This window comes from Aulonocara sp. 'chitande type north' Nkhata Bay, linkage group LG16 (assembly GCF_057382095.1).
Source record: "Aulonocara sp. 'chitande type north' Nkhata Bay isolate Kocher_YH1m ecotype deep benthic linkage group LG16, A_spYH_male_GT1.1, whole genome shotgun sequence".
Classification (NCBI taxonomy): Eukaryota; Metazoa; Chordata; class Actinopteri; order Cichliformes; family Cichlidae; genus Aulonocara; species Aulonocara sp. 'chitande type north' Nkhata Bay.
The window spans coordinates 22,464,812-22,489,218 of record NC_141359.1 but is presented as its reverse complement, the minus strand read 5'-3'; the positions used below and the strand labels follow the sequence as shown (position 1 = coordinate 22,489,218).

At 41.7% G+C, this 24,407-nt stretch overlaps 1 protein-coding gene and 1 long non-coding RNA gene across 2 annotated transcripts in view; one reads left to right on the top strand and one right to left on the bottom strand.

Moving 5' to 3' along the window:
• anos1 (anosmin 1) overlaps positions 1-19,569 on the top strand; it is a 40,793-nt gene extending 21,224 nt beyond the window's left edge. The window contains exons 4-14 of the mRNA XM_086266852.1: positions 199-421; positions 5,852-6,036; positions 6,349-6,478; positions 8,510-8,715; positions 10,087-10,231; positions 12,020-12,166; positions 14,587-14,675; positions 15,792-15,963; positions 16,236-16,456; positions 17,086-17,227; positions 18,358-19,569. Of these exons, the coding sequence (XP_086122978.1) occupies positions 199-421; positions 5,852-6,036; positions 6,349-6,478; positions 8,510-8,715; positions 10,087-10,231; positions 12,020-12,166; positions 14,587-14,675; positions 15,792-15,963; positions 16,236-16,456; positions 17,086-17,227; positions 18,358-18,416 (1,719 nt within the window). The 3' untranslated portion in view covers positions 18,417-19,569. The remainder of the gene's footprint in view (positions 1-198; positions 422-5,851; positions 6,037-6,348; positions 6,479-8,509; positions 8,716-10,086; positions 10,232-12,019; positions 12,167-14,586; positions 14,676-15,791; positions 15,964-16,235; positions 16,457-17,085; positions 17,228-18,357) is intronic.
• Positions 12,724-24,407, bottom strand: part of LOC147311496 (uncharacterized) — a 30,238-nt gene continuing 18,554 nt past the window's right edge. The window contains exon 3 of the long non-coding RNA XR_015125382.1: positions 12,724-13,155. This is a non-coding gene — a long non-coding RNA (uncharacterized LOC147311496). The remainder of the gene's footprint in view (positions 13,156-24,407) is intronic.

Here is a 24,407-nt window from a genome sequence, read left to right as displayed (position 1 = left end):
AAGGGGTGTGAAGCAACTGGTTTTGCACTGTAATGACACCCTCTGTGAGCCTAAGCTGTTTAATGTACTCGCCGCTCCAGTGAGTCATGAGCAGAAATGTAAACAGGAGAATCACTGTTAGCTCACAGCCCTGCCTTAAAAAAGTAGTCTGACTTATATTTTTTTTTTCTCCCCTTCTCCTTCCCTCTTCTTCCTCAGCCCCTCTTTCCCAAGAAACACTACGAGTGTCTCACTAGCTGCGAGTTCCTAAAGTCTGTGGAGGGAGTGAAGCAGGGTGACTGCCCTGCCCCGGAGAAGGCCAGCGGCTTCGCAGCTGCCTGTGTGGAGAGCTGCGAGGAGGATGGAGAGTGTTCAGCTGTCAAAAAGTGCTGCTCCAATGGCTGTGGCCACACCTGCCAGCTGCCAAAGAATCTCTACAAAGGTGATGCTGAAGGCAGATAAAATCAAACATTATTTTATCGTATTCTGCAACAGTACATCGCCGTGTAAATCCTTAAGAAGTCATATATGGTTCATTTGGCAGCCCCTGGTTGTTTAATGAATACAACAGCAAACACTCCTTGAGCTGCTGCTTTGTTAAACCTCTAACCGGGGTGTCGGTTTACAGTAAAAGCAGCCATTTCGAAACAAGTCATTTTGTTTGACCTGGCTTCGTCCCGGCCACGACACAAGCAGTTTTCCAACCACAGCAAGGCACATTAAACGTTTTTTACCTTTCCGAGGAGCCGGGGCGGCACAGCGTGTTGCTTCTAAGTGCCGCTGCTTCCTGTTCCATTACCGAAATATTTAACAAGATTTACCAAGGAGAAGACGTGTCTTTGTATATTTTTGGTAACTAATACAGGTGACAAATGCACTGCGTTTCCTGTGACGGCTTCACGTTTAAAGCCTGCTGTGTTTTCCCATGCTTCAAATGTGAAGCACCACTGGTGGGAGAGTAAAGTGTAATCAAAGACGCTGTTATCGTTCAGACAAAACCAAATCAGTCAAGCCTGATTAAATGTAGAGCATCGCTGGAATAACTAGACCTCCCACCAACAATCAAAGCGACTGCATCAGAGAAATCATTCCTGAATGTAAATAAACTGACAGCCTAATGCTGACAAATGTTGTCCACAGATATAAACAAGGTTTGTCAGAAATGGCAGTCTTAAGGATCGTAACTTCCACATTCCTAAATTGCCGCATTAATAGCAGTTTATAATAAGTCAGAACATAAGTATTAAAAGGTTACATACTGTGTATTGTAAACAACTCTGTCTGTGATTTCCTTATATATCAGCACCTTTATTTGCTTGTTTCAGGCTTGCAATTAACTGCGGTTCTGACTACACACATTAAACTCTAGACATCCAAGTCCCCAATTTAGTTTCCTTTTAAGTGGTATTTTGTATCAGCTTGTTCCAGCTGCTCGTTGAAGCCATGTCATGCTCACATTGAATTAAACATCGCACCTAAGACTTAATGTTTTTCTGTTCCATTTCAACTGATTAATTCTTTTCCAGATGTCTTGTGTACATTTTTATAAATATCTCTGTAAAATCCAGTGAATTTGAAAGCTGTTTGATTGCGCAGCATTGGTTTAATTAGTTGCCGGCAGAACATTTGAGATCAATGAACAGAGAGAGGGAAACGTTTAGATAAAATGCTCAGTTAAAATGCTCTGTGACAAATGAGAAAGCTCTAAAAATAGTTATTTAATAAACATCGTTCTTTATTTAATACTTAATTATTGACAGGGTAATAGTCAGCAAGGTTGACAGACCTTAAGGGACAGTGTCTAAACATCAGGTTGTAAGCACAGATTAGCTAACTGTCAGTCACTTGGCACACAGTACTATGGAAATGCTCGAGCTATCCCTCATTTCTTTCTATTTTGCTACAAAAATGTGAAATAAATGCAACGATTTCTTGAAACTTGCAAACTTGAATGGAATTAGAATATATTAGGCAAAAGCAAATTTTGTTTAATTCTAACAAGGTTGAAGGTGCATATATGAAAAAATTCAAATTTGGATTCAAAACTCCATAAAACCTGTTGCTACAGGTTTTATGGAGTTTCCAGCTCAGTTCTTGTATAATCTGGCATACCTCAGCCTCTTCTCCCTGTTTCTCTTCCTTAAGAATGGCTTCTTGACATCTCTCAGGTCCCGATTTTTAAAAAGTTTCAGATATTATTCACCTGCTTTAGATAGCGTTTGTTATTATCATTATTATTATTATTAATCAATTTTTTTAGGCCTATTTGCACCTCCATGTGTCCTGTTTGTTTCAAGGACACACTCCACACCATGATGGGAGAATCACCTTTTTGTGTCTGTCAAATTGTGATTTTTGTAGATTCGACTAAAGAAGGAAAAAAAGTGTTTTTGTGACAGTCTGCTAGTAACAAAGACACAACACTAGTTCTTCCCTTGAGTTAGGGGCCTTTTTAAATAATGGAATCATTCATAGCCACAAACAAACTGTAAATATGGAATGGAGAAAAACTTTGCAAGAAGTATTGCAAGAAAGTCTCCTTGGAAGCAAAATATAAAGAAATGAGAAGTGGCTCAAAACTTTTGCACAGTGCCGTCTTTATTTATTTAATTATTTATAAGAATTGCTGAGTATGGCTTATAAGAAGGACTAGATTACATAACACGGTTCGTCAGCCTAATCTTGCATACGCTGCTTTTCGACTTTTCCTGTTCGTTATGTGGAGTCTCGTATCTGGTACCGGTTCAATGCAGCCGTCGTGTTTTTTAATATGATTAACTGCTTCAGGTTGCATAATTTTCATAAATACCGTTGAACCAATTAATCCCTGCCTGTTAAACATTATTGTAAATCTCAGTGACGCAAACACAGATAATCTTGTAGGGTTTTTGACAATTGCAGTAAGAATCTGAAAATCTTTATTTCATCTCTTTGCATTGTGCTTCACCCACACATCCCTCATGCCATTTCAGCTGTAAATGGGAATGGATATTCAGCATTGAATTTGCAGGATAAGCTTGAGGGTTTCATAGACACAGATGTACCCAAGAATCTTTGCTCCAGTAAAATGGTTTAATAGTGCTGCCCAAGGCGACTTGATGTACCGCGGGTGCTGAGTCGTTATGTGAGAGAACCCAGGGCCCTTGAACTCAGAAGATTGGAGCTGGAACTGCATTATATACGCTGTCAGCACACAATTGCTGGCACCCTGAGGCCATAACAAAGTTCAGGAGATGAAGCGGTGGTAGGAGAGTCTAAATTAAGCTGAACCGCTCCACTGATAGACTGTAGTGCATGCTTTGAATCACACTTTAAGCATGGTTTACTGTGTAGCACACTTACTATTGCATGGCAGGAGCATGTGATATGTCAGTTTGAGCTTGTGCACACAGTAGAACATGGAAGCATTTATATTTGATTTGATCTTGAGGGACGTCATGGTGGATGTCATGCACTAAAAGGTGTACAGCACCCTAATCTGGGAAAGATGAAAGCTGGCGTGACCTTGAGAATTTCTGTACACTGACCGAGTCAATGAAAACCATTCACGGCACGGCGAGACCTTCATATCGAGCAGCCTTCCCGCTGATTTAGCCCAAACACTGAGCTCATGATGGGTCGCCTTCAGCGCTGCATTTACACTGAATTACACCAAGTATTCTGGTGAAAGTCTGGATGGAATTCCTGTCCCGGTCCTCAGTGTTAAAGGTCTAATTAGATGCTCATGCCTTCAAGAGTGTAATTGTTTCTGTGTGTGCGCAAGTGTGCATGCAGTCTTCACCATGATGAGCCTTGATGCTGGAAGCCATTAGCAAACATAAGCGGGGAGAAATGGAGCGTTTCCCCCCACTGAGATCACTCTCAGATGTGTGTGTTTGTGTGTGTGTTTGTGTTCAGGCTAGGGTCCCCAGTTAATGTCAAAGTCCCTGAGATAGACACCCCCCCCCCCCCCCCCCCCAAAAAAAAAAAAGAAAAAGAAAAGAAAAAACTTAAGTCTTGAAGACACTGAACCCCCTGAGTTTTTGATGTTTAACAAACTTTCTTCTTCTTCTTCCATTTTTTATTTTTTTGCACCAATAAGTTCCACATCATCCACTGCTCTCCAGCGTTGCCTTAGTTTTATTTGTGGAGAAGTTCCTCATATAAAATATGCAGTGCGTATAGAAATAGAAATAACTAGCTTATTAGACAGTCTCTCCTTTTATACTTCTTTCATTTTCATATTGTTCTCTCTAGTTTTTCTCATTCCTGGGAAGAATTGGCTCGACATGCGACACAAGCCTGCACGTTTTGCATGTTTTCTATTTCTGAGACGAAAAAAAAGAAGAGAGAGAGAATGTCAGAATTTAATTAAATGTAGCCATAGTCACGCTGTCACAACAAGTCAGTCAGTCCACAAGCCCCCCTCGCATTACTGTAAATCATTGTGCTACACGGAGTATTTACACTGTTTTCCTCACCCCCTGTAATTAGAGCAGTCATTATGACAGTATGTGCGTGAGTATTGAGAATTATATTCCTGGAGTGTAATTGTTGGCATGATTAAGACATGAATGAACGCTGTACCCTTGATCGTGCTTCAGCAACAGTTGCATCATGATTTGGAGTAAGTGTGTGGCAAGGAGAAGAAAAAGAATGAAGCGTGATTTTTTTCTATTTATTTATTTATTTATTTGGACCAAACCTGTCTCGAAGGTTATCTCACGGAAAAGCATTAATTGTCCTCCTACGTATTGTCAAAGAGACGTGTGTGCGTCTTTGTATTTTCGTGTGTAGCTTTGCGAGCACTTGTGTGACTTTGTGGGAAGATGAGCGAAGACAGAAGGGGAAGAGGAATGCTGCGGTTACCTCGGTGTTGATTATTGCGCAGGAAATATGACACGTTTGTTCGCGCACGCTCTGCTGTGGAGCTGTGAAACCACAGCACAATGACCCCCAGCTGTTAGTATGAAGAAAGCTGTTATCAATGGGACAAAACAAAGTACTGAGTCCTTATGCATATGACTCAAGGGGTCCTCCTTCCATGATTCTTGCGCATCAGTCACTTTTTCATGCTCTGCAAGGGGGCTGAATAGACATATAAGCTTATCAGATGCTCTGAATGCAAATTGCACTCTTATGTTGTTTACCGACATATTAGCCTTGAGCGTGGAGTGATGCCGATCATAAATGCGAAGCAGCAGTAAGCCGTTCGGCAGCGACAGAGGTCCAACATAATGTTCTGAAGTGCTAGGTGATTTATGGAGAACTGTTGGACGTGTTGGGTCTTCTCCTGTAGTTCCAAACTTGCTTTTCCAATCTCCATCTCATTATCACCGTGCCCGACGCTCAATCAACAACTCACTACGTGTCCAGTGCAATAAATTTACTTGAGAGAGTCAGTCTGACTTGGCAGAATGTTTGGCCGGTCCCGCACTTAATAAATCTCTAATTTATTGCACATGGCCGCACTGACTTTGACTGAAAGGCTGAATGTGAAGTTCAGTGATGCAAATTAACGCTGCATGCATGTGCGCGGATGCTTGTACTGGATTATTTTGCGTCTGCGAGCGAGAGAAAGAGAGCATACCTAAATGCAAACTGCGTGTATCATCACTAAGAAACGCAGCTACTAAAACACAGGAAATCTCCCAATCTGCCACAGTAGAAAGATGACGTTGTTGACCCGCAGCATGTATTTAATCTTTTGCGATGAGATCATGTCTCATTTTGAAATCTGTATCTGTCCAATTCAGAGTCATTCATATTTCCAACCTACATTAGTCAGGAGAGGAAAACAAGACATATCACGTATAATTTCTCCAACAATGTTCCACACAAGTGGTGATATTAATCCTTGTCAGTGTTTCAACATCCTTTCTTGTACTTTTAGGAGTCCCTCTGAAGCCGAGGAAAGAGCTGGTGTTCTTGGAGCACCCGTCCGGTCAGCTGGAGATCCGCTGGTCCTCCAAGTTCAACATATCCGTGGAGCCTGTGCTGTATGTGGTGCAACGCCGCTGGAACTACGGTATTCATCCCAGTGAGGATGATGCCACGGAGTGGCAGACAGTCGCACAGGTAGAAACCGATACACCACACAGATAAAATACTGGAGAATCCCATAAATGCATGAAGTCTGTCGTGCGAGGACTCCTTCTCGTCACATTTGTATCCGAATGAATTTACAGTTTCACGTGTCCCAGCATGCCACAGCTGCGAAACTGCTGCTCTGCACTGCAGCATGCGGTTGCACGTTCCTCACGGTGTCTTTGATAGTTTGGCAATGAGAAACACAGATGAATGATGTGGCAGCACACTCACATGGGGCTGTGACCCTGTGTAAACCCTGACCCCTGTGGTTTGCTCCCCCCACCCCCATCTGTCCCTCAGACTGCAGAGGAACGCATCCAACTGGCTGACATCAGAGCTAGCAGATGGTACCAGTTCAGAGTTGCAGCCGTCAATGTCCACGGGACCCGCGGCTTTACTGCACCCAGCAAACACTTCCGCTCCTCCAGAGGTCTGTGTGTTTATCTGCATATCCAAGTGTCTGTGTGTGTGTGTGGCCTTGCCTTGTGTGTCGGTTCCTTCCCTCTATTTGTTATGTTTGAGACCTTGGAACAGGTGAAGCCTCGGGGAAGTGTTTTAAGCAGGTCTATTTGGTAAATATTCCCTCTGAATGTCAGCTTACAAGCCTTCTGTATTACCGACTGAGACATTTTCGGTTTCGTGTATTGTGTGTCCTAAACACTTCAGTTCCCGCAGCTCCATTAGGCAACAGCAAATTGATTATGACTGAAACACGACTGGTTAAGCCAAACACACATTTATTAAATTTGAATTATAGCTTTAGACTGTTTAAATATGTTTATTTAAAACTAAATTTGGGATTTAAAACCGCTGAATTCTTTCATATACTGCGTTAAACCTGAATTGTAAATAAATGTCTCCCGTCCAAAGTTTCCACACGTTTACCCAGCGAGCTAAACGAAATTCACGCTGATGCCAAGTGGAATTTGAGTAATGAGGAGTGCTTGGGTGCACAGAGCATTCATTTTCTGTATTGCAATGAGATCTTTACTTACATCTTCAAAGCAGGGCTTTCCCCTTTTTACAGTCATATAAAATGTAATAAGTCTGAATTAGTCAGGATGCAGCAGGTTTCAAATGAATGCAAGTGTTGTCTTGCTTCCAGACAAAGTGATGTAACCCAGCCACATTTCAGATCTTTGCCACAGATTAGTGAACTCTGATGGCATCCCGTGTTACTACTGGGACATTTTAAATAGCCGTGTTGTATTGCAGATGGCATTTGTTAAAGTCACGGACAGTTGTTTTGTGGTTCTTCAGGGATTACAGGATTGTGAGTGTAACACTGTGTCTACAGTGCATCTGATTTATATCAGATATTGTTTGTTGGCAAGGCAGCAGGTTTTACGGTTATGCCTTCATTGGCCTTGAGCTAAGTGTCTTTAGATGTATATCGTGAAACATATACAAGGCATAAACTGTTCTCTACTGGAGTACTCGCCATGTTCTGCCAAATCCTAGAAATGGTACAAAGTACAAAACGTATTAGTGTGTTTCCTGGTGTGTTGACCTGTCCTGTCAATCCTTTGTCATGCCGTAGCTCCCCGAGGCATTTTGAAAGGCTTTCAGACCAGGTGGGATTCTGCTGCAGGAATGGAAGCTGACCTCCAATCAGGCCAATCACTGCGAGAATGTTGATAGATTGATGAGAGCTGCCACGGCTTTGATGAAGTCCCGACCATTCTGTCATGCCGCTGTTATTTATATAGTTCGGTCATATCATCTGAATGCAATTTCACACTACTATACTTTGTTAGGGCAATTTGTAAAAGCTGACTGCTTATTTATATTTCATGGCCAGCATCAGCTGGTTTGGAGAACCGATGTGTCCGATTGTGTTTTTTAGAGTGGATTAAATGTGTTTCAGGTGGGAGAGGGCAGGAGAGAGGAAAGCCAACTGGGTTGTGGCATGAATCATTTTCTCATTACAGAAAGACCGTTCCCCTTCTGGTCTGTCATCTGGCATGTAGCCCTGCCTGTCCTCCTGCACCAGGCTGACATCGGCCGACAGCAGTAGGCTGGGTCGCTGCACATACGGATAGGTTCAGATCCAGCTTTACGCTGGACACATGCATATTAGTAGGAGTACTGGCATTCTAAGTGTGGACCGTGCAGCCAGAGTGAGCAGCATGTGTTTGTTAACCCTTGACCTGTACTCTCAGTCCTGCCGAACGCTGTCATAGAAATGACACGACACCTGTCATAACACCTCACGACAGATTGTTAATAGGGGACTAATTACTTTGCACAGTGCCATGCGTGTTCCCCTCCTCAGCTGTGGAGGTGAAAGGTATCTTGGGTTGTAATACTTTTTACCTGAAAAGTGCCTTGGACCAAGATTTGCCATATCCAAGAACTAGAGGTCCAGTTTGTTTCCATCTCTAAGTGTTAACAGATGTATTTAGAATCAACACCAACTCACAGTGTTGTTTCTGTGTCTGCGTTGTTGCTATGTCTTCAGATCCATCTGCCCCTCCCAGCCCGAGCAGTCTGTGTGTCACCAACGTGACTCTGGGCGAGGAAGGCCTGGTGACAGTTCGTCTCAACTGGACATTGCCAGAGGAGCCCGATATCCCCATACATCACTACAAAGTGTTCTGGAGCTGGACCGTGCCCACCAAGTCCATGGTGCCATCCAAGAAGAAAAGGAGAAAGACCACCAATGGGGTAATCTCCTCACTCTGTCTGAGTGATGTGTTCTTTTTCTTTCTTTCCTTTATCCGGTCTCTAAGACTACGAGGGCTCTTCCAAGATTATTTCAGCATCTTTTCTCCCAGTTTCGGTACAACTCTGTAAATATGCTTGGGCCCGCAGTGGGGGAAAAGATAAACATGGAATCGGAATGATATTTATTTATATGTGTAGGGAAGATCACTTATCCTCAGAGTGATACAATAAGTTCTTGATTGTTTTAATTCCTTACGCTGATGAAAGAACCCTTAAACACAGATTTAAGATTTGAGAGAAAGCACATTTAGTGTGATGGATAGCCTTGTTTAAAGCAATAAATCACAATTTCAAGGTGTGTTTATGTGCTTCTTATATCGATGTTTGTACATTTCATTTTCTGCTGCTCATTATTTGATTGTGTAATGTAGTTATTTTAAAAATCTGTTTTCTTACACATGTTTTAGCTGTTAAATCCAGCTGCATTCAAAATTCTTAACTTATTACTTTCTTTTCAATCATTGCAAAGTATATTTAAGACATTCTTTAATAATGACATGAATAGCATATTTAGAACGAATTGTGCTGATCCTCTTTATTAATGCCTTTGTTATTCTTTGGAGCAGTTTATTTTGCATGCTAGAACATTTTGCTCTCAGCTGTTTGTAGCAGCCAGAAACAAGAGTTTCTTTGGCATCTTTTTAAGCGTAGACATTACACATAAATCACATGACCAAGATCACTGGCTGCTCTCAAAAATGGAGTACTTGTTTGAGCTTTTACACAATATATCCATTAGCATCTGACCTGATATGGTATAGATGTGGCTCAGGAGGATGTCATTAAGAGACTCGGCCAAAAGCTCGGATAGTCCAGACCTGCCTTCATAGAGTCTTCTCCTGAATTAATTTTTGAAATGCATACCAGATGTGCCACAAAGGAGATAGAGGTGGTAGACACCGGACACCTATTGACACATGTACTACTGGTTTCCACTTTGGCACCTCAGGGCTTTGAAAGCAGCCTGCTGGCAGAGGAATGTCAAAACACCCACAGTCAATAACAAGAACTCATCAAGTTCATGCTGATGGAGGAATGCTAGAAGCCAAACACAGTGAAGAAGCCCTGGGAGGCTCTGATAACATGGCTCTGTCTTAAGGCCCTAAAGGCTATCTCCTCACCACCATCCCCTTTTTCAGCTCCACATGTGTTCTTAATAAGTAGGGCTTTCCCACAGGCCTGTGTTGTCTGGCATTGAGCTGGGCTGGAGCTGTGGCTGGTACAGTGACTTTAAATATAAGCTCATGTGACAGTGTGGTTACATACAAATGGCAAAAGCCAAGTGGGTTTTTTTTTTTGTTGTTTTTACAGGCTCAAAACTGGGTAGATCTGGAGGGACTGGAACAAAACAGCAGTTACACTGTGGAGCTGCAGGCTGTCACATACTGGGGGCAGGTGCGTCTGAAGAGCTCCAAGGCCTCCCTTCACTTCAGTACCAGTCAGAATAATGACTCAGGTAAACATTATTATCCTATTCTTTACCCTTGCTAGACGCGTGGCTTCGGGAATGACAGACAGAATGTCAGTCGGTTGATGAAATTCTGAACAGACATAAGTCACATCGTGAAAATCCAAATAACTGATTCTGCCTTGATTCTCGTGACTCTGTGAGCCTGATTAATTTTGGTGCCTGAATCCCTGTCAAATGTTATCAAGCATTTAATCTGCACCCAACTGATTTTTAAATGCTAAACAGCACATTATTTTTGCACATTTTAGCGCGTAAAGGGGCGTTAACATTTAACTCAAACTACCAGTGTGCCTGAGTGTAGCCCCGCAGATCTGCTAGCATGGTTGGCATAAATCATGAATTCATTTAAAGCACGTTTATGAGATGGTCCTAAAGGAAGAGCAGCTAACAGAGAAAAATGGCTAAATTAAAAACCTGCTGTATATATTAAAAAAAAAAATTGTAACAGATTCACAATTATAGAATTGAAACAACAGAATTCTGCTAATGCACATTTTTCCAAGATTGCACCCAAAAACTACAACCCATGATAGAAGTATAGTTATCAATATGGAAATTTGCACGTGTGCATAAGAAGCAGTTGGTGTGGTGGTAGATATCAGATGGCTCATATGATGCATGAAATCAAATGTGTAGTAATTGGCTTGTGGTGCATGGCATCATAATTGCTTACATAAAATATTTTTTCCCCATAACTTTTGTAATAAATTTACACTGAAAAGAAAAAAGAATCTTACATTATTTGGGGGTCAGCACAGACAGTGAGCACTGTTGCTTCTCAGCAAGAAATTCCTGGGTTTGAATCCACCATCTGGATGGGGACCTTTCTGTGGGGAGTTTGTATGCTCTACCCATTTTTGTCTGGGTTTTCTCCCACAGTCCAGAGACATGTAATTAGTGGGGTTGGGTTAACTGGTGATTCTTAGTTGCCCATAGGTATGAAGGTGAGCTTGAATGGTTTTCTGTCTCTAAGCTGGCGACCTGTCCAGAGTGTACCCTGCCTCTCACCTTATGCTAGTTGGGATAAACTTAAGCCTCCCTGCAACCCTGAATTGGATAAGCAGAAGAGGATGGATGGATGGAAGGGTGGAAGGATATTATTCTGATGCCTTCTGTTGAAAACAATGAAAACTGGAAAAACAAAACATGAAAGTTGCATTTTTGGAATTAAACTCCTGAGAGTCCAATATTAACCAGAAGTTACAGAACTGGAACTTTTATTTTAATCATAATCTTTATGTTTAGCCAAAGCTCCCTTGAAACTGACACAACTGAGGTTAGGCACTCACTGTTGATGCACAAACAGGGCCACCGCTACCTGAAATCAAAAGAAACTTGGATGAAGCTGCAGCTGTCTAATTGCTGAGCCATATGGGACTTGAGAAAACCATTTTAGCTGAATCCAGTTTTCTTTTTTGTTTGTTTGCTTTTCATGATAGCTGAATTTTCCTAATTTGAGGTAAACAATCATCATGAGATTTGCAACGAAAAAAAGCTGGAAAAGCTAAGATACACTGACAGCACATCTGCAATCATTTGGAGGTCTTGAACTCTTGGGAAGCGTAGGCCAAGCCTCAAAGGTGTGTGTGTGTGTGTGTGTGTGTGTGTGTGTGTGTGTGTGTGTTACAGCACATTTGTGCATGAAGAACATGTTGTTCACTGGCGTAATCTTACAAATAAATAATAGTGTTTCTGTTACCATGCTGGACTGTTTTCTGCAACATAGTCACTTTCATGTCTTAGCTAAGAAACATTTCTCATTTCTCATCCCAGCAAAATCTGTGCTCAAGTCAAAGAAGGAGGAGATATCCCCTCTTGGTTCGACCCTGGCCAAACGCCCTTCTGGCCCTCTAGAAGTAGGCACGCCCTTTTACCAGGACGGCCAGCTGCAGGTCCGTGTCTACTGGAAGAAGAGAGGAGGTGAGCTCCCTACTGTAGTGATTTATGGCTTCGTTAGAATCTAATTAGCACCCCATCATGCCCATCAATCACTATGACTCATGTGTACCATAATAAAATGTTATGACTGATTCCCACTTACTCAAACAATCGAAATTTGCTTCTTTTTTTTATGAATGTGGTATCAGATGGTGTAAATGAAACAATGTGTCTTTGTGAGAGCTGTGTAATGTGAGTGCTGGGCAAAAACCGCACACGGACGGGTAAAGCAGAGCCACCGTTTAGTAAAGAACAATAAACACACAGAGTCAGAGCTGTGCAATGGGATTTATTGACAGCTGTATTTAATAGATTCTTGCCTTCGCATTAGCGTTGAAGCGGTCGATTTTCTTTTTACGAGACTTGATGTCATAGAAAGCGGGCTTGGTGGTGGATTGAAGCACTGTAACGGGTTAAAAAAAACCTATAGGAATGGCTGTCTCTGCGGCATTCACTCCCAAAAACTTTCTGTTAATACCAGAATGAAAATATGGAAACCTTGAAAGCGATGCTCTCAGGGTAACCTGTCAAGTCCCATTCACTGGTCTATGTTATGTTACTAATATATGTCATCGCCCAAGCCAAACTCCACATCTTGGAGTCAAGAATGCAAACCCTGGCTGAAGGAGAGGCCTGGTGAGACACCAACTGCTGAATCAGAATGAGGGGGGGAGGTTATGGAGTTGGCCCAGAGCTGTTAGCAAGGTTGGCCTGGTCTCAGAGAGCTGAGTGATGCTGACGGGATCAAGCATGCCTGGGGAATCACGGTGTTGCAGAGCAGAGCTAATCCCAGTCCAGCTTCTCTTTCTGTGTCTTGTTTCGTGGGTCCCCGTCCGCAGCGTGTGCATCACTGCCACTCATTAGTCTGAGTGATGACCCTGGCTTGGATTCTGACAACGTGCGCTCCACTACCGTAAACACACAGACATACGGATGGCCTCAGGAGGGCTGAAGAGTCTCTGGACATCTGGCTTGTGTGACAGAGAAAGCGACAGGTTAACTGAACCATGATTAAACTCTCATTCATTGTCTCTGTGATTCAAAACAGCCTAGCCTCTGGGTTGTGTCCAGCAGACGAAAGAGAACCATGTTGTACACGAGCTCAGATAATATATCTGTCTGCCTAACACCCAGACAATAGACGGCAGATCAGCTGTGGCGGGACTTCAGAGGCTGGCTTCCAGTCATGATTTATCGAACGCTGCTGCGGTTCCGTTCTCTACCTGATTTCCATGTCCTATTTCTTGTTTTACATACCACTGCCCTCCTTCAGTCAGACCGGGCTAGGCATATCTTGTTTATGTTCTTTCCCCGATTTCCCGGTTCCCTGTAATTCCTCTCTTCTGCTTCCAAAGAGCTCTGGGGCTTTAAGTGCCAGATCTGTGTCTAAGCCTTCAAAGGACCCCTTTTATCTGCAAACTACAACCCAGGCCCCTACTGAGGGGTGAACATAGCACAACTCAATTATTAATCAGAGATGTATTTCATATATTCAAGGGACACAGCTGAATGAATAATAAATCCAGTAACATAAGATGAGGTAGATAAATATTGCTGATGAGGTTGTGCGGGGCTACTGTACAGTAATGAAGTGAATGCTGTTTCGCAGAAGCAGGATTTGGACCACGATGAGCTTTTCAGCAGACAAAAGGGCAGATTTAGGAAGCTGAAAAGTTGTAATTGATAATTGCAAAGACAACAAATGGAGTTCACTCTTTTTCATGTTAGGAAAGAGATACCAATAGTATCTGATCCCAAACAAGGAAATCAGTGATTTCAGCCTGTCAGATTTGCTTCTGATGTCAGATAAATGTTTGATGGCTGCAATGCAATCCTAAGTACAGTTGCTTAAATACTAATTTTTAATCCACTGGAATATGTCATATCCACCACTGGGAGTAAATCGAGTGTTTCTCAAACATGTGGCAAAAAGTTCAAGAACTGAAAAAACATCAAAATCAGCCATGGTTGCATCTGAGCTACAGCCACTTAGTTACTCATGCTCTTACTGTGCTTGTGTGGGTTTCCTTTGGGTACCCTGGCTTCCTCTCACAGTTTAAAGACGTGCATGTTAGGTAATTGGTGATTTTTAAATTGGCCGTGGTTATGAGGTAGATGAAGTGCTCAAAGTGGGCAGAATGACACACCGGATGAATATCTGCTTAAATGTGGCTTATGCTCTGAAGCACTTTGAGTGGTCATTAAGCCAGAAAAGTGCTAAATAAATGGCAGTCCATACGTGCTGTAATAATACACCCATAGTTTTTTGTAATGTTTTTTTAAATGCACAACTTCCCTTTCTTTTATATACACATCATAATTAAATTATATTAAAAAAAAATAACTGACTACTGAGTAATTTCTCTGTTACATTCTCTATTCTCCTCCTTTCTTTGTTTCAGACTCCTCTGTGAGTCGCTACCATGTCCAGTGGATGCCAGAGTACTGTAGCCACAACGAGACCCAAGGACCACAGAAGTCCGTCACGCAGGTCAGTCCCCAGAAGCTGTTACGCACCACTTCCAGCTGGGGGTCCTTTCTCGTAGGGCAGCGCATTAGAGAAGTGGCGTGGTCAGAAGCTTTGTGCTAAGCAAAGCATGTGCCTAAGCCTTTGTCTGATGCTCAGGAAGAATAGCTCCACTAAGGAAAACAACTGCGCCGAGTGAATCAGGAGCCCTGTTGTGTTAGATTTGCACCAGGCAAACCAGTGGCTGTTGTTTTGAATATTATGAGTCAGTCGTGTGGTCACGCATGCGGTGTGTTGGCCAGTAACTTTTATTTACTTAAACAATGTTTCCCAGAATTCAGCAGCCCCAGCCGTGCGGCTGTGTGGGGCTTTGTTTTAGGATGCAGTGTTGTCTGTGTTGGAGAGCTTGACACAGAGAGGGTTAACTGTTTGTGCTCAGGCTGATACGTGATGGCAGAGGCCTGGTAATCAACGCATTCTTTAGAAACCAGCACCGTGGTTGCTAGGAAATACATTTCCATTTTCTATAGATCACCAGGAAGGGTTGCAGCCTTGTGCTTTTATGTGAGCACAGTGCCTCATTCACTTTTAATCAAAGCTGTTACATATCAGTGAGAATATATATTATATATATATACACACACCCTTTCCCTAAGGGCTGTCTATTAATGGAGGCCCTGTTCTATTACTGAAAGTCTAAATCCACTACTCACCGGGGGTTTTTGTTTCACAGAGAGCTGAGAAAAGCTTTTCTCATTCAGATCAATAGATGATTAAACTTAGAAATTAGTGTCAGTGTTACATGGCTCCAAAGAGCCCATTAACGTGGATTTACAGGCATCTCAAATTAGGCATGAATTCGCTTTGATCGCTGCTTCTTGTTGAGGTTCTTGTGTTTATGCTGTGCCACATTTGGAAGCTATGAAAAAATCATTTCTATTACAGTTTGAATAGGAGAATAGTAGCCTAACCCCTACCATGTGAGAGTTCAAAGTAGTCCTCCAGTACGGTACGTGTTCCTGGGGCCTGAGTGGGAACGTGATCTGCGCTGTGTATTTAATTATCTCCCAAGCTCCATGGGACCTGACCTGGGTGACATGTCAAAGTCATCAGAACTGAGTAATGTGTTTCTTTGCACAGGAGAACTACATCAACCTCCCAGGCCTGCTGTTCTCCTGCAAGTACAAAGTCACTGTTCACATGCTGAAGTCCAAGAGGCGCTCGAAGGACGAGAGCACCACTTTCCTCACCCCATCCTGCGCTACCATCCGGAGCAAGACTCACAAACACATCCCCTGCCCAGGAGAGGGAGGTGAGTAGTCTGCTGTTTGGGGGATTTTAAAACCGACCGCATTAGTGGAGACAATACAAAAACATTTGTTAGAATATCATTATTATTATCATGATGATGAGAAAAATCTCTATAGACTTAAAATATAGGTTTAACACGTTCAGGATAAATAGTTTCTCACATAACCTTTCTTACAAAACCAGAGTAGCTGTATTTCTTTGTTAATTTGTCAGTCTTCACGGATGTTTCCCAAAAATGTTTCTATAATAATGACACCAACTTTGTCCTAACAGCTTCAGGGCTTCCGAAAGTTCTTGCTAAACCTGAGAACCTGACGGCTTCCTTCACGACCAATGAGGGAAACATCACCGGCAATTTCCACTGGCGCGTCTCTAGGTTGGCTCCCCATCAGCGAATCACGGGCTTCCAGGTCACCTGGGCTGAAATCACAACTGAAAGCCGGCAAAACAGCCTGCCCAACAGCATCATCTCCCAGTCCCAGATCCTGCCACCAGTAAGTCTGTTTTTACTGAAGCAGAATTGGAGTTTAGCTAAAGTTTTGAATGTTAATATGGTTTTTATGAAACCACAGGAGATCGTGTTGTGACAAGACTATTAGTGTGTGCAACAGGAAAAGAAATGTATCTGTCAGATGTGACCGTGATTTGAGGATAACGCTGTTGTGGCTTCTTTGCATGAATCGTTTGATAAGCGGTAGTATGTAGACAGACACGGGGATAGATCTGGGGAAGTTTTTTGTCCTGCTGGAAGTTCTCCTCCTCTGCGCATTCATCTCCCTTCACGTCTGCCTCTTTCATCCTCCGTGAAAGCTCTGAAAAAGCTGCTCTTTGACATAATCTGTTCCATCAACAACACGTTCCGCCTATCTGCACCTCCCAGCTTCTAGAGCTTGTCTATAAATAAAACCACCCACCGCACACTTTATCAACCTGGCAGTGAAAAGAGAGACAGACAGCCTTATGAAAACAAAGTCTTTGTTTTTGTCTGTGACTTGTGCAAAGACGGCTACACTCCCCTCTTTTGCGGCCCATTCACATTAAAGTCCTGTCAAAATCAAAGGCGTGTTCTGTTGCATTTCATCTGATTGCATGTCGTCTCCTGCTCCCCTCCTTCGTTTTGCAGGATCATAACTTGCTTGTAGTGTCCAACCTGCGGCCGTCCACCTACTACAGACTGGAGGTGCAGGTTATAACAACTGGAGGAGAAGGTCCTGCCACGGTTAAGACCTTTCAGACCCCGAGCATACTGCCTGTCATACAACATCGTAAGTAGCAAGTCACTGTCAGCTTCCATAATTTATGAGCTGCACCTCAATTTGCTCAGTTGAAATGATAATGCCAGCGATTCAACATTTGAAATTCATATTGAGACTCTTTTGTTTGGTGTCTGTTACTGTTCAGTCCTAATAGCATACTGTAGATCTTCTATTTGTAGCTGCTTAAACCATGGCGCTAAACAGTTATGTTTTGTCTTTGCAGTAAATATATGACTATATATGGTATTAATGCCTAATATAATGTGAAGTAATGAATCTACCTATTTTCCTCTGCTGATTGTGTAAATCAGCATGTTTTTGCTGTTACTGAAAGTAAAATGTAAATGTTAAGGTGTTGTGTCAACAGTGGCGTTGTCATAGCTACATGAAAAGCAATGTAGGTGTAATATACACATATACACATCTCATTATTAGGGCTGTTACAATATCAGGTTTTCCCATCATAAATGCTATGGCCACAAGAGTTTAAGATAATAGTATTATTGAAAAGTCACATTAATCTTCAACTTTTATTTTTTATTGTAGGAATGCCACTATATCAGAAATGTAGTAGTCAGTACCAATATAAGTAAAACTACATGATTCTCAATAATCGGCTTCAATATCAGAACAAAATTATCAATCAGTCAAATCAATTATATAAAAAAGAGCATTTACCGAAAAAAAAGCAAACAAATAAAAAGAAAATTAAGTAAACAACACAATGTTAAACTGTACATATAGGGACGTGCCAGCACAAATCCCTATCTTTCTTAGGGCATGTGCAAGATCAGCCTTTTATGCGCCTTCAATAAACCACCAAGCAGCCAGCAGAGTTACAACCGTCAAAGTAATTCAGAGAGGCACCAAGCCTCAGTGCTCATCTAGGAAAATCAAGGTGGCTAAAGGCTGACCTGCCTAAACATAAAAAAAATTTGAAACTATAGGTGATTAGCAACTGTAATATTACTGAACAGTAATTACATTACATATGTTGCAATAGGGGAAGCTGTAGTTAAACACCAGGTTTCATATAAGTGGCAAAAAGAAGCGCATTGCTACTCCCTGAAAAACCAATTCAAAGTGATTCAATCTGAAGTCGTATCTGACAGTTCTTTGAATCTGTGTGTTTTTTGAAGGACCAAGGCTGCGGCAGCACCACTCTCATCACCAGAAGCCGTCGGTAGAGAGACACTGAGTTTGAAGTCGAGGCAAACCCAGTAGGAAGAAGTACCAGTGGCTCTCTGCTCCTGTCTGTCAAAGAAGGAATGTGTGGAACCAAACAGAAACACAGCGCACCAGACCATGAACTGACCCCCCCTTCTTGTGAAATATGGGTCTATCTCCTCCAGGCTCCACAACACGTCAGCTATTCCTTCATAACCCCTCTCTCTTGACTTCCAAGTAACCGGAAGGGGTTTATCTATAGAGTGAAATTTATATTTTGAGGTCTCATATTCCGCGTTGGTTAGTACACAGCTCCCCAACTTATCCCATAAGGAGTTCATGTAATAAGTAAAACTAGATCCAGGAACCCCAGACTTGGTGATGAAGCAGTCATTGTAGACAACAATGACTGATTTAGATTTGGCTATTACACGGTTGAAATAAACAAAATAATTTGGGAACATGTTTGAAGATGATGGAATATTCGATAGGAAATGCAATAAATGTAAAACAATTAATGAAGAAAGAAAAGTAGAAATTAAAGTATTTATTTTGTGTTATCAGTTAAAGAGGCTCTTTGGCACACAGTCAGTACTGATGGTCAATGTAACTAAAGTCATCGTTGTCTAACCCAGAATATTTCGCGTAGTACGTTGCATGTAGTACATTTGATTTTAGAACTGTAAATGATTTACTTGCTTCAAATTGAAAGCTTGTAATGGTTTTGCATGACAGCCGTTAGCATTCTGTTGGCATGAAATGTCTGTGTTACCTCTTTTCAATATGTTAGCAATATTTCATTAACAGATTAACAAAGAATTATATTGGAAGTAATATGTAATGTTTATTAATGAAATTATAACTTGTGTGGAAATGATGAATTGTACATGTTCTTGGCTGTAGAAATATTTGTCGTGACAGTCAGTGAATGTCTATATTTATTTATGTGTGTATTACAAAGTTTGGTTTGGATGTGTGTGAATGTGTATGTTTTGTGTGTTTTAGCCTCATTTTTTTTTTCTTTTCTTTTTTTTTCTTTTTTTTGGGAACTGGCAAAAAAAAGAAAAATCTTGTAAAGACATTTTGTAAAAATGGAAATGTAAATACGGTCTTATGTTACATGTTATTTTTCCATGGTAGAAACTGTACAAACTGCTAAGTAATAAAATAATCCTTAACCTGTGCCCTCTTTGCTGTTTGCTTTAATTGAAGCTGCTAAGAGAAGTAAATAGACCTGCTTCCCCTTCCAATACTCGAGTATTTGGCAATTACTGTTGCTTATTTTGGCTGTAAACTCCATCGTGGCAGGCTCTGTGTACAACATATTCACTGATCGGTCCAGGAGCCTGAGACACGTGCTCTCTAAGTCTAAATAAACAGGTCATCTAGCTCAGCAGCTCAGCCTGAGTGAATTTGCCATTGCCGAGGTTGGTCAACATAATACGCTGCTTCTCTGAGCTCTTGTGTGTTTGAAAAGCGTTAAACGCCTCTTCTGCTCAGCAGCCTTTCCACCATCATAAAATGAGAAGTGGGAATGTTTACAAGAAATTAAAGCGTGCGACACAGTTGAGCCTAATGTACTGTACACGCATGGAGGGTGTGATTTCTGTGCGTGTGAAAACCTCATGCTGAGTTATTTGTGTATGTTGGATGAAAGCCTTGTGAATGAATTTTCGATAATCCTAAATGCTAAACGGTGTTTAATAGTTAAAGTGTGTAGAAGTACTTTAAGTTTTTTAAAAAAAAATGCATTTTATCATATCTTTCCAGGCCTGGAGGCATGCATTGTATTCTACTCAAATTAGTCTCAGTGATTTCTCACTTTTTAAACTTACAATGAACCATTATTGCATTAAGTGCATCTTCACTAGATGGTGGTTCGGTCTCCTTAATGTCCTTTTCACAGAGACTCAAAACATTCAAACCACAGGATGTGTTTGACATGTAAAATGTGATGGTTTGGAAAAGGGCAACTTCTTATCAGTTATGTTGTTCCCATTATAAAAATCAGAGACTAAAAAAAACCAACCCCCAGAAATGTGTACAAAAAATTAAATGCAGGCTAATTGGACTCTGTATCATGTTCTGTTATTATATTTCTGAAACTCATACAATCTGTTGGAGGGGAAGAGACAGGGTGCATGCTAGACAGTTACAGAGCTAACAGAAAGAGACAGACAGACATTTACAGCTACAGCCAATCCAGAAACACCAATCAACCTAAACGATGTGTGTCTTTGAGAGGAAACTGGAATACCTGCTTAGCACCTCAGAAAGGCTCAACCCTGGATTCAAACCCAGGATCTTCTCCCTTTGAGGTGACAGTACTCGACAATTCAAAGCATTTTAAACACAATTTTCTATTAATATATAAATAGTCCTTTAAGGAAGTATGTGCCCTGTTCTTTAGGACTCTCTCCTTGAAAAAACAATAAAAAAGTGCCTTATTTTAAAAAACGTATTGCGGCTTCATTCATCTTTTATATATACTCAGTGTCGACTGGTAAAACACAACCTTATGAGTTGTGCACGCCTTCAGGCTGCACGTTTGAATGTGATAAATGGACAGTTAGTGTCTTCTTTCAAGGCTGCTACTGGCAGCTTAGATTCCCAAATTTGCTGTTGCAATTAATCAGTGTGATTAATTGTTATCGCAAACGCGAGCTTATTAATGCAAATGTGGCTATTATACACTGGAGAGCTTGTGTCTGTATAAAGAGGTTGCGGTGTTTGCATATTTGTGTTTGCTTGTGCTTGTTTTTCTAAGTGTGGGTTTGTAAAGGGATGATGCCGTCCAGATGTTCAAATCTCTGGATGGAAGTCGATTCTCATCATCATTTTCCACAGCAAACAGCAATTTATTCCGAGCCCTTGTGTTCACACGTTCGGCCTCTTCAGTCAGTCAGTGCTTCACCGCTCACTTCTCAGGGATGTTGTTTATGTACAGTTCTATTATGTCGAAGGAGATTAGTTTCTTGGTCTGTGCACACTAATCCCTCTCTCTTTTCTAGGAGCCGGGCCAGTGTTTAGCGAAGGCTCCTTTCTGTGCGAGCCAGCCCAGCCTCTCTCTCTTTCAGCCTGTCACAGTCTCTCTCTACACACACAAAATACCATGGCCCTCAAGTGTGAAAACCTCAAAACAATAGGGCCTCCAGCCTCCTTTGAGGCATGTTGCAAGATGTCCAAGTCTCAGAGGACATAAAAGAAATGGGGAAAAAAAATGCAACAACTAAATAATAGGCCGGTCGTTAGTACCAAAGCTTTGTCTCTGATGGTAAAAGGCCAACGAGGGCTCATACACTTTGCATGACATTGCATCTTTATTGTAAAAATCAGGCAGGGAACATTTGGGAAATATTGCTTTCAAATGTAAACACGCAATTATATTTATTTGCCTCTGTGGATAATCCCACGGAGTTAAATATTTGCCCATCTTCTGGTTGACATTAGGGACTTTTTTTTTAATAGGATTGAGAATATCACAGTGAGTCCTTTCAGAGGAGCACAAAGATAGGCTGTTTCTCCCACACATTTCCTCTGACCTCTCGGCACCCGTTCTGCAGATTAACATTGCAATGAGCCATGCATCGCTATTTATCGATCTAAGCAGCTTTTATGGGTCATTCCACGATACTTGACAGAGCGACTGTAACACTACTCCCTAAAGGATGGATGGAATTTAGTTTTAGATGATAGGTACAATCCTAGCGTGACTTTGAAGTATGAGGCAAAAAAAATAAAATTGATGGACTTCACTTTCCCTTTTGAGATCACACCGATCGTAACCTGAACAATTTGAAAGCTCCAAATTTCGCTCTCATGCGAGTTTCGGGTCAGTGAGATCATCGAGCAGAGACAAGCGCTCCCTCCAGATTACTTCCACCTGGACTTTTGTGCTGCTACTCCATCAATATGATGAGATGGAATATATTGTCTGTGAGACTGATGAAAAATAACCAGAGTGTTTTCCCCCTCTATTAGGAAAAGCAATGTTGCTTTAATGCTGTGGTATGGTGAGAAATCTGACCTTGCCCTGGGCAGTGGCATGTTTCTGGTTAGGCTCTGGTGAGTGGGACCAGGCAGGGGACACATGAAAGGATCTCTCTGTCAGGCCGCAAAGATGTTCAGTCTGAGTCTAATGAAGACCAGAACACATATCCAGATCGGAGAACATGCATGCCACACACTATACAAACACCAGGGCTACAACACTGTTGACAGCCACGGTCTTCTTTCCCTGTTCTCTAAAGGTGGACAAAGTGAAAAGCATGTCTGTTCTGTGATTAAAAGGCAGCAGGACACTGAAGCAAAACTGCCACATCCAAAGACAGACAGACAATATTTTTCTCCCTCCCTTTTTTTCTTTTCCTCTGCGGCTCTACAGGGAACTTGATTTCCTGGATTCAGTGCCTGGAAAATGCTTCTTCACAGTATATTTTGGATTCAATTTGTTGAGCTGGGGTTGTACAAAGGTGCAGAACTGTTTTTATTGTGAGGTACTTCTGTGCTATCAGTTGTGAAACAATGCAAAAGCTCTCCAATAGCCTCAACAGTGTAATGTTCATATTTGTCGACACTTTGGCAGAAAGATGTTGATTTAGGGTCATTTGGTGGTATTTGCAGCAGAGATACAGTATGTTGGACTGCTAGAAAAAGATTTGTGAACAGATTAAATGACATCACTATCACTGACCTGTTATTTTAATTATGGTAGTAACTACATAATTTAATGTATTCTTCTGGAGGTAGTAAAAGTGATCCACAACAATTTAAGTATAACCCCCGCACACTCTTTCTTAACCCTGATACATTTACTAAATCACAATATGTCCACATACATGTAAGTGTGGACATTGTGACACATACACACACACAGAGACACTACATGTTACAAATACTACTGCACAATATGAGATAGATATACTGAAACAAAAATTATACAACGTTTTTATAAGATGTTATAGGTGCATAAATGTTACATGTTGGTCATTTTAGCCCGTTGCTAGGAGGTTGCTAGGCAACATGATGACGTAATATGTGATAAAGACAGCAGCCATCAGGGGCCATCAAAGTATAGCAGTACATCACAATGTATTTTACAATCTGATTATACTACTGATTGAGGTAACACAAGACTACAATATAGAGATATTAAAATATGAAATATAAATCTGAAGTGTGAACCGATGATCCTGACAATAAATTAACACGCCGCATAAATCACATGTCTATCATCTCTATCATCTGTGGGCATAAAATTATGGACACTCAAAAAATCTGGTTCTTTGCAGTTTGGGTCAAAGGTAAGCGAGAGGTCCGATATGTTTGTGTTTACAAAGAAAACCAGAAGAATCGTTATCTAGATGCTTATTTCCAAACCAAACATCATTCTCTGCAGGCGTACAAAGTGAAGAGATCAAGCAAGAGTATCATCCATCTGGGTAAGAGCTGTTTAAAATCCCCCCTGATTAGTGCTAATCCCCTTGATGCGCCTTCCTGAGAATAAACACATACTGACCCAAGTGACCCATTCCTAATTAATGAAGTTAGGAAGTTTGCTATGCAATCATCAATACACTGTGGCCAATCCTGCGCTAAGGGAGCTCGCACTAAAGCTAACTTTGCTATATGATGATATATTTAAAGGTAATAACTCAAATTACAACAGCTGACATTTTAAATTGGGATCAATGGCTGGTGTCAGCTTTTCACCATATAATACACCCCCAGGCATGACTGGCAAAGAGGGGAAACTTTCTGTCTTGTCTTCTTTTCTCCTATGAAGCCTTTGTGTAGGGTCGCCTCAGAGGCGAAGCGCAGTTCACAGGTCAGCCGTACCCAGGAGGATGGACGGCAGTGTGAGGGCAGGACCCAGGCTCGAGGACAAGGAAAGGGTCAGGGGTTGAGTTCAGAGGGAATCCACACAGAGGATGTTGAAACAGATATTGTTGGGGGGCAGAGCTTCCTCCACTTTTCCCACTGGGTTGCCACAAAGACAAGGCGGGCACAGAGAGACACACAT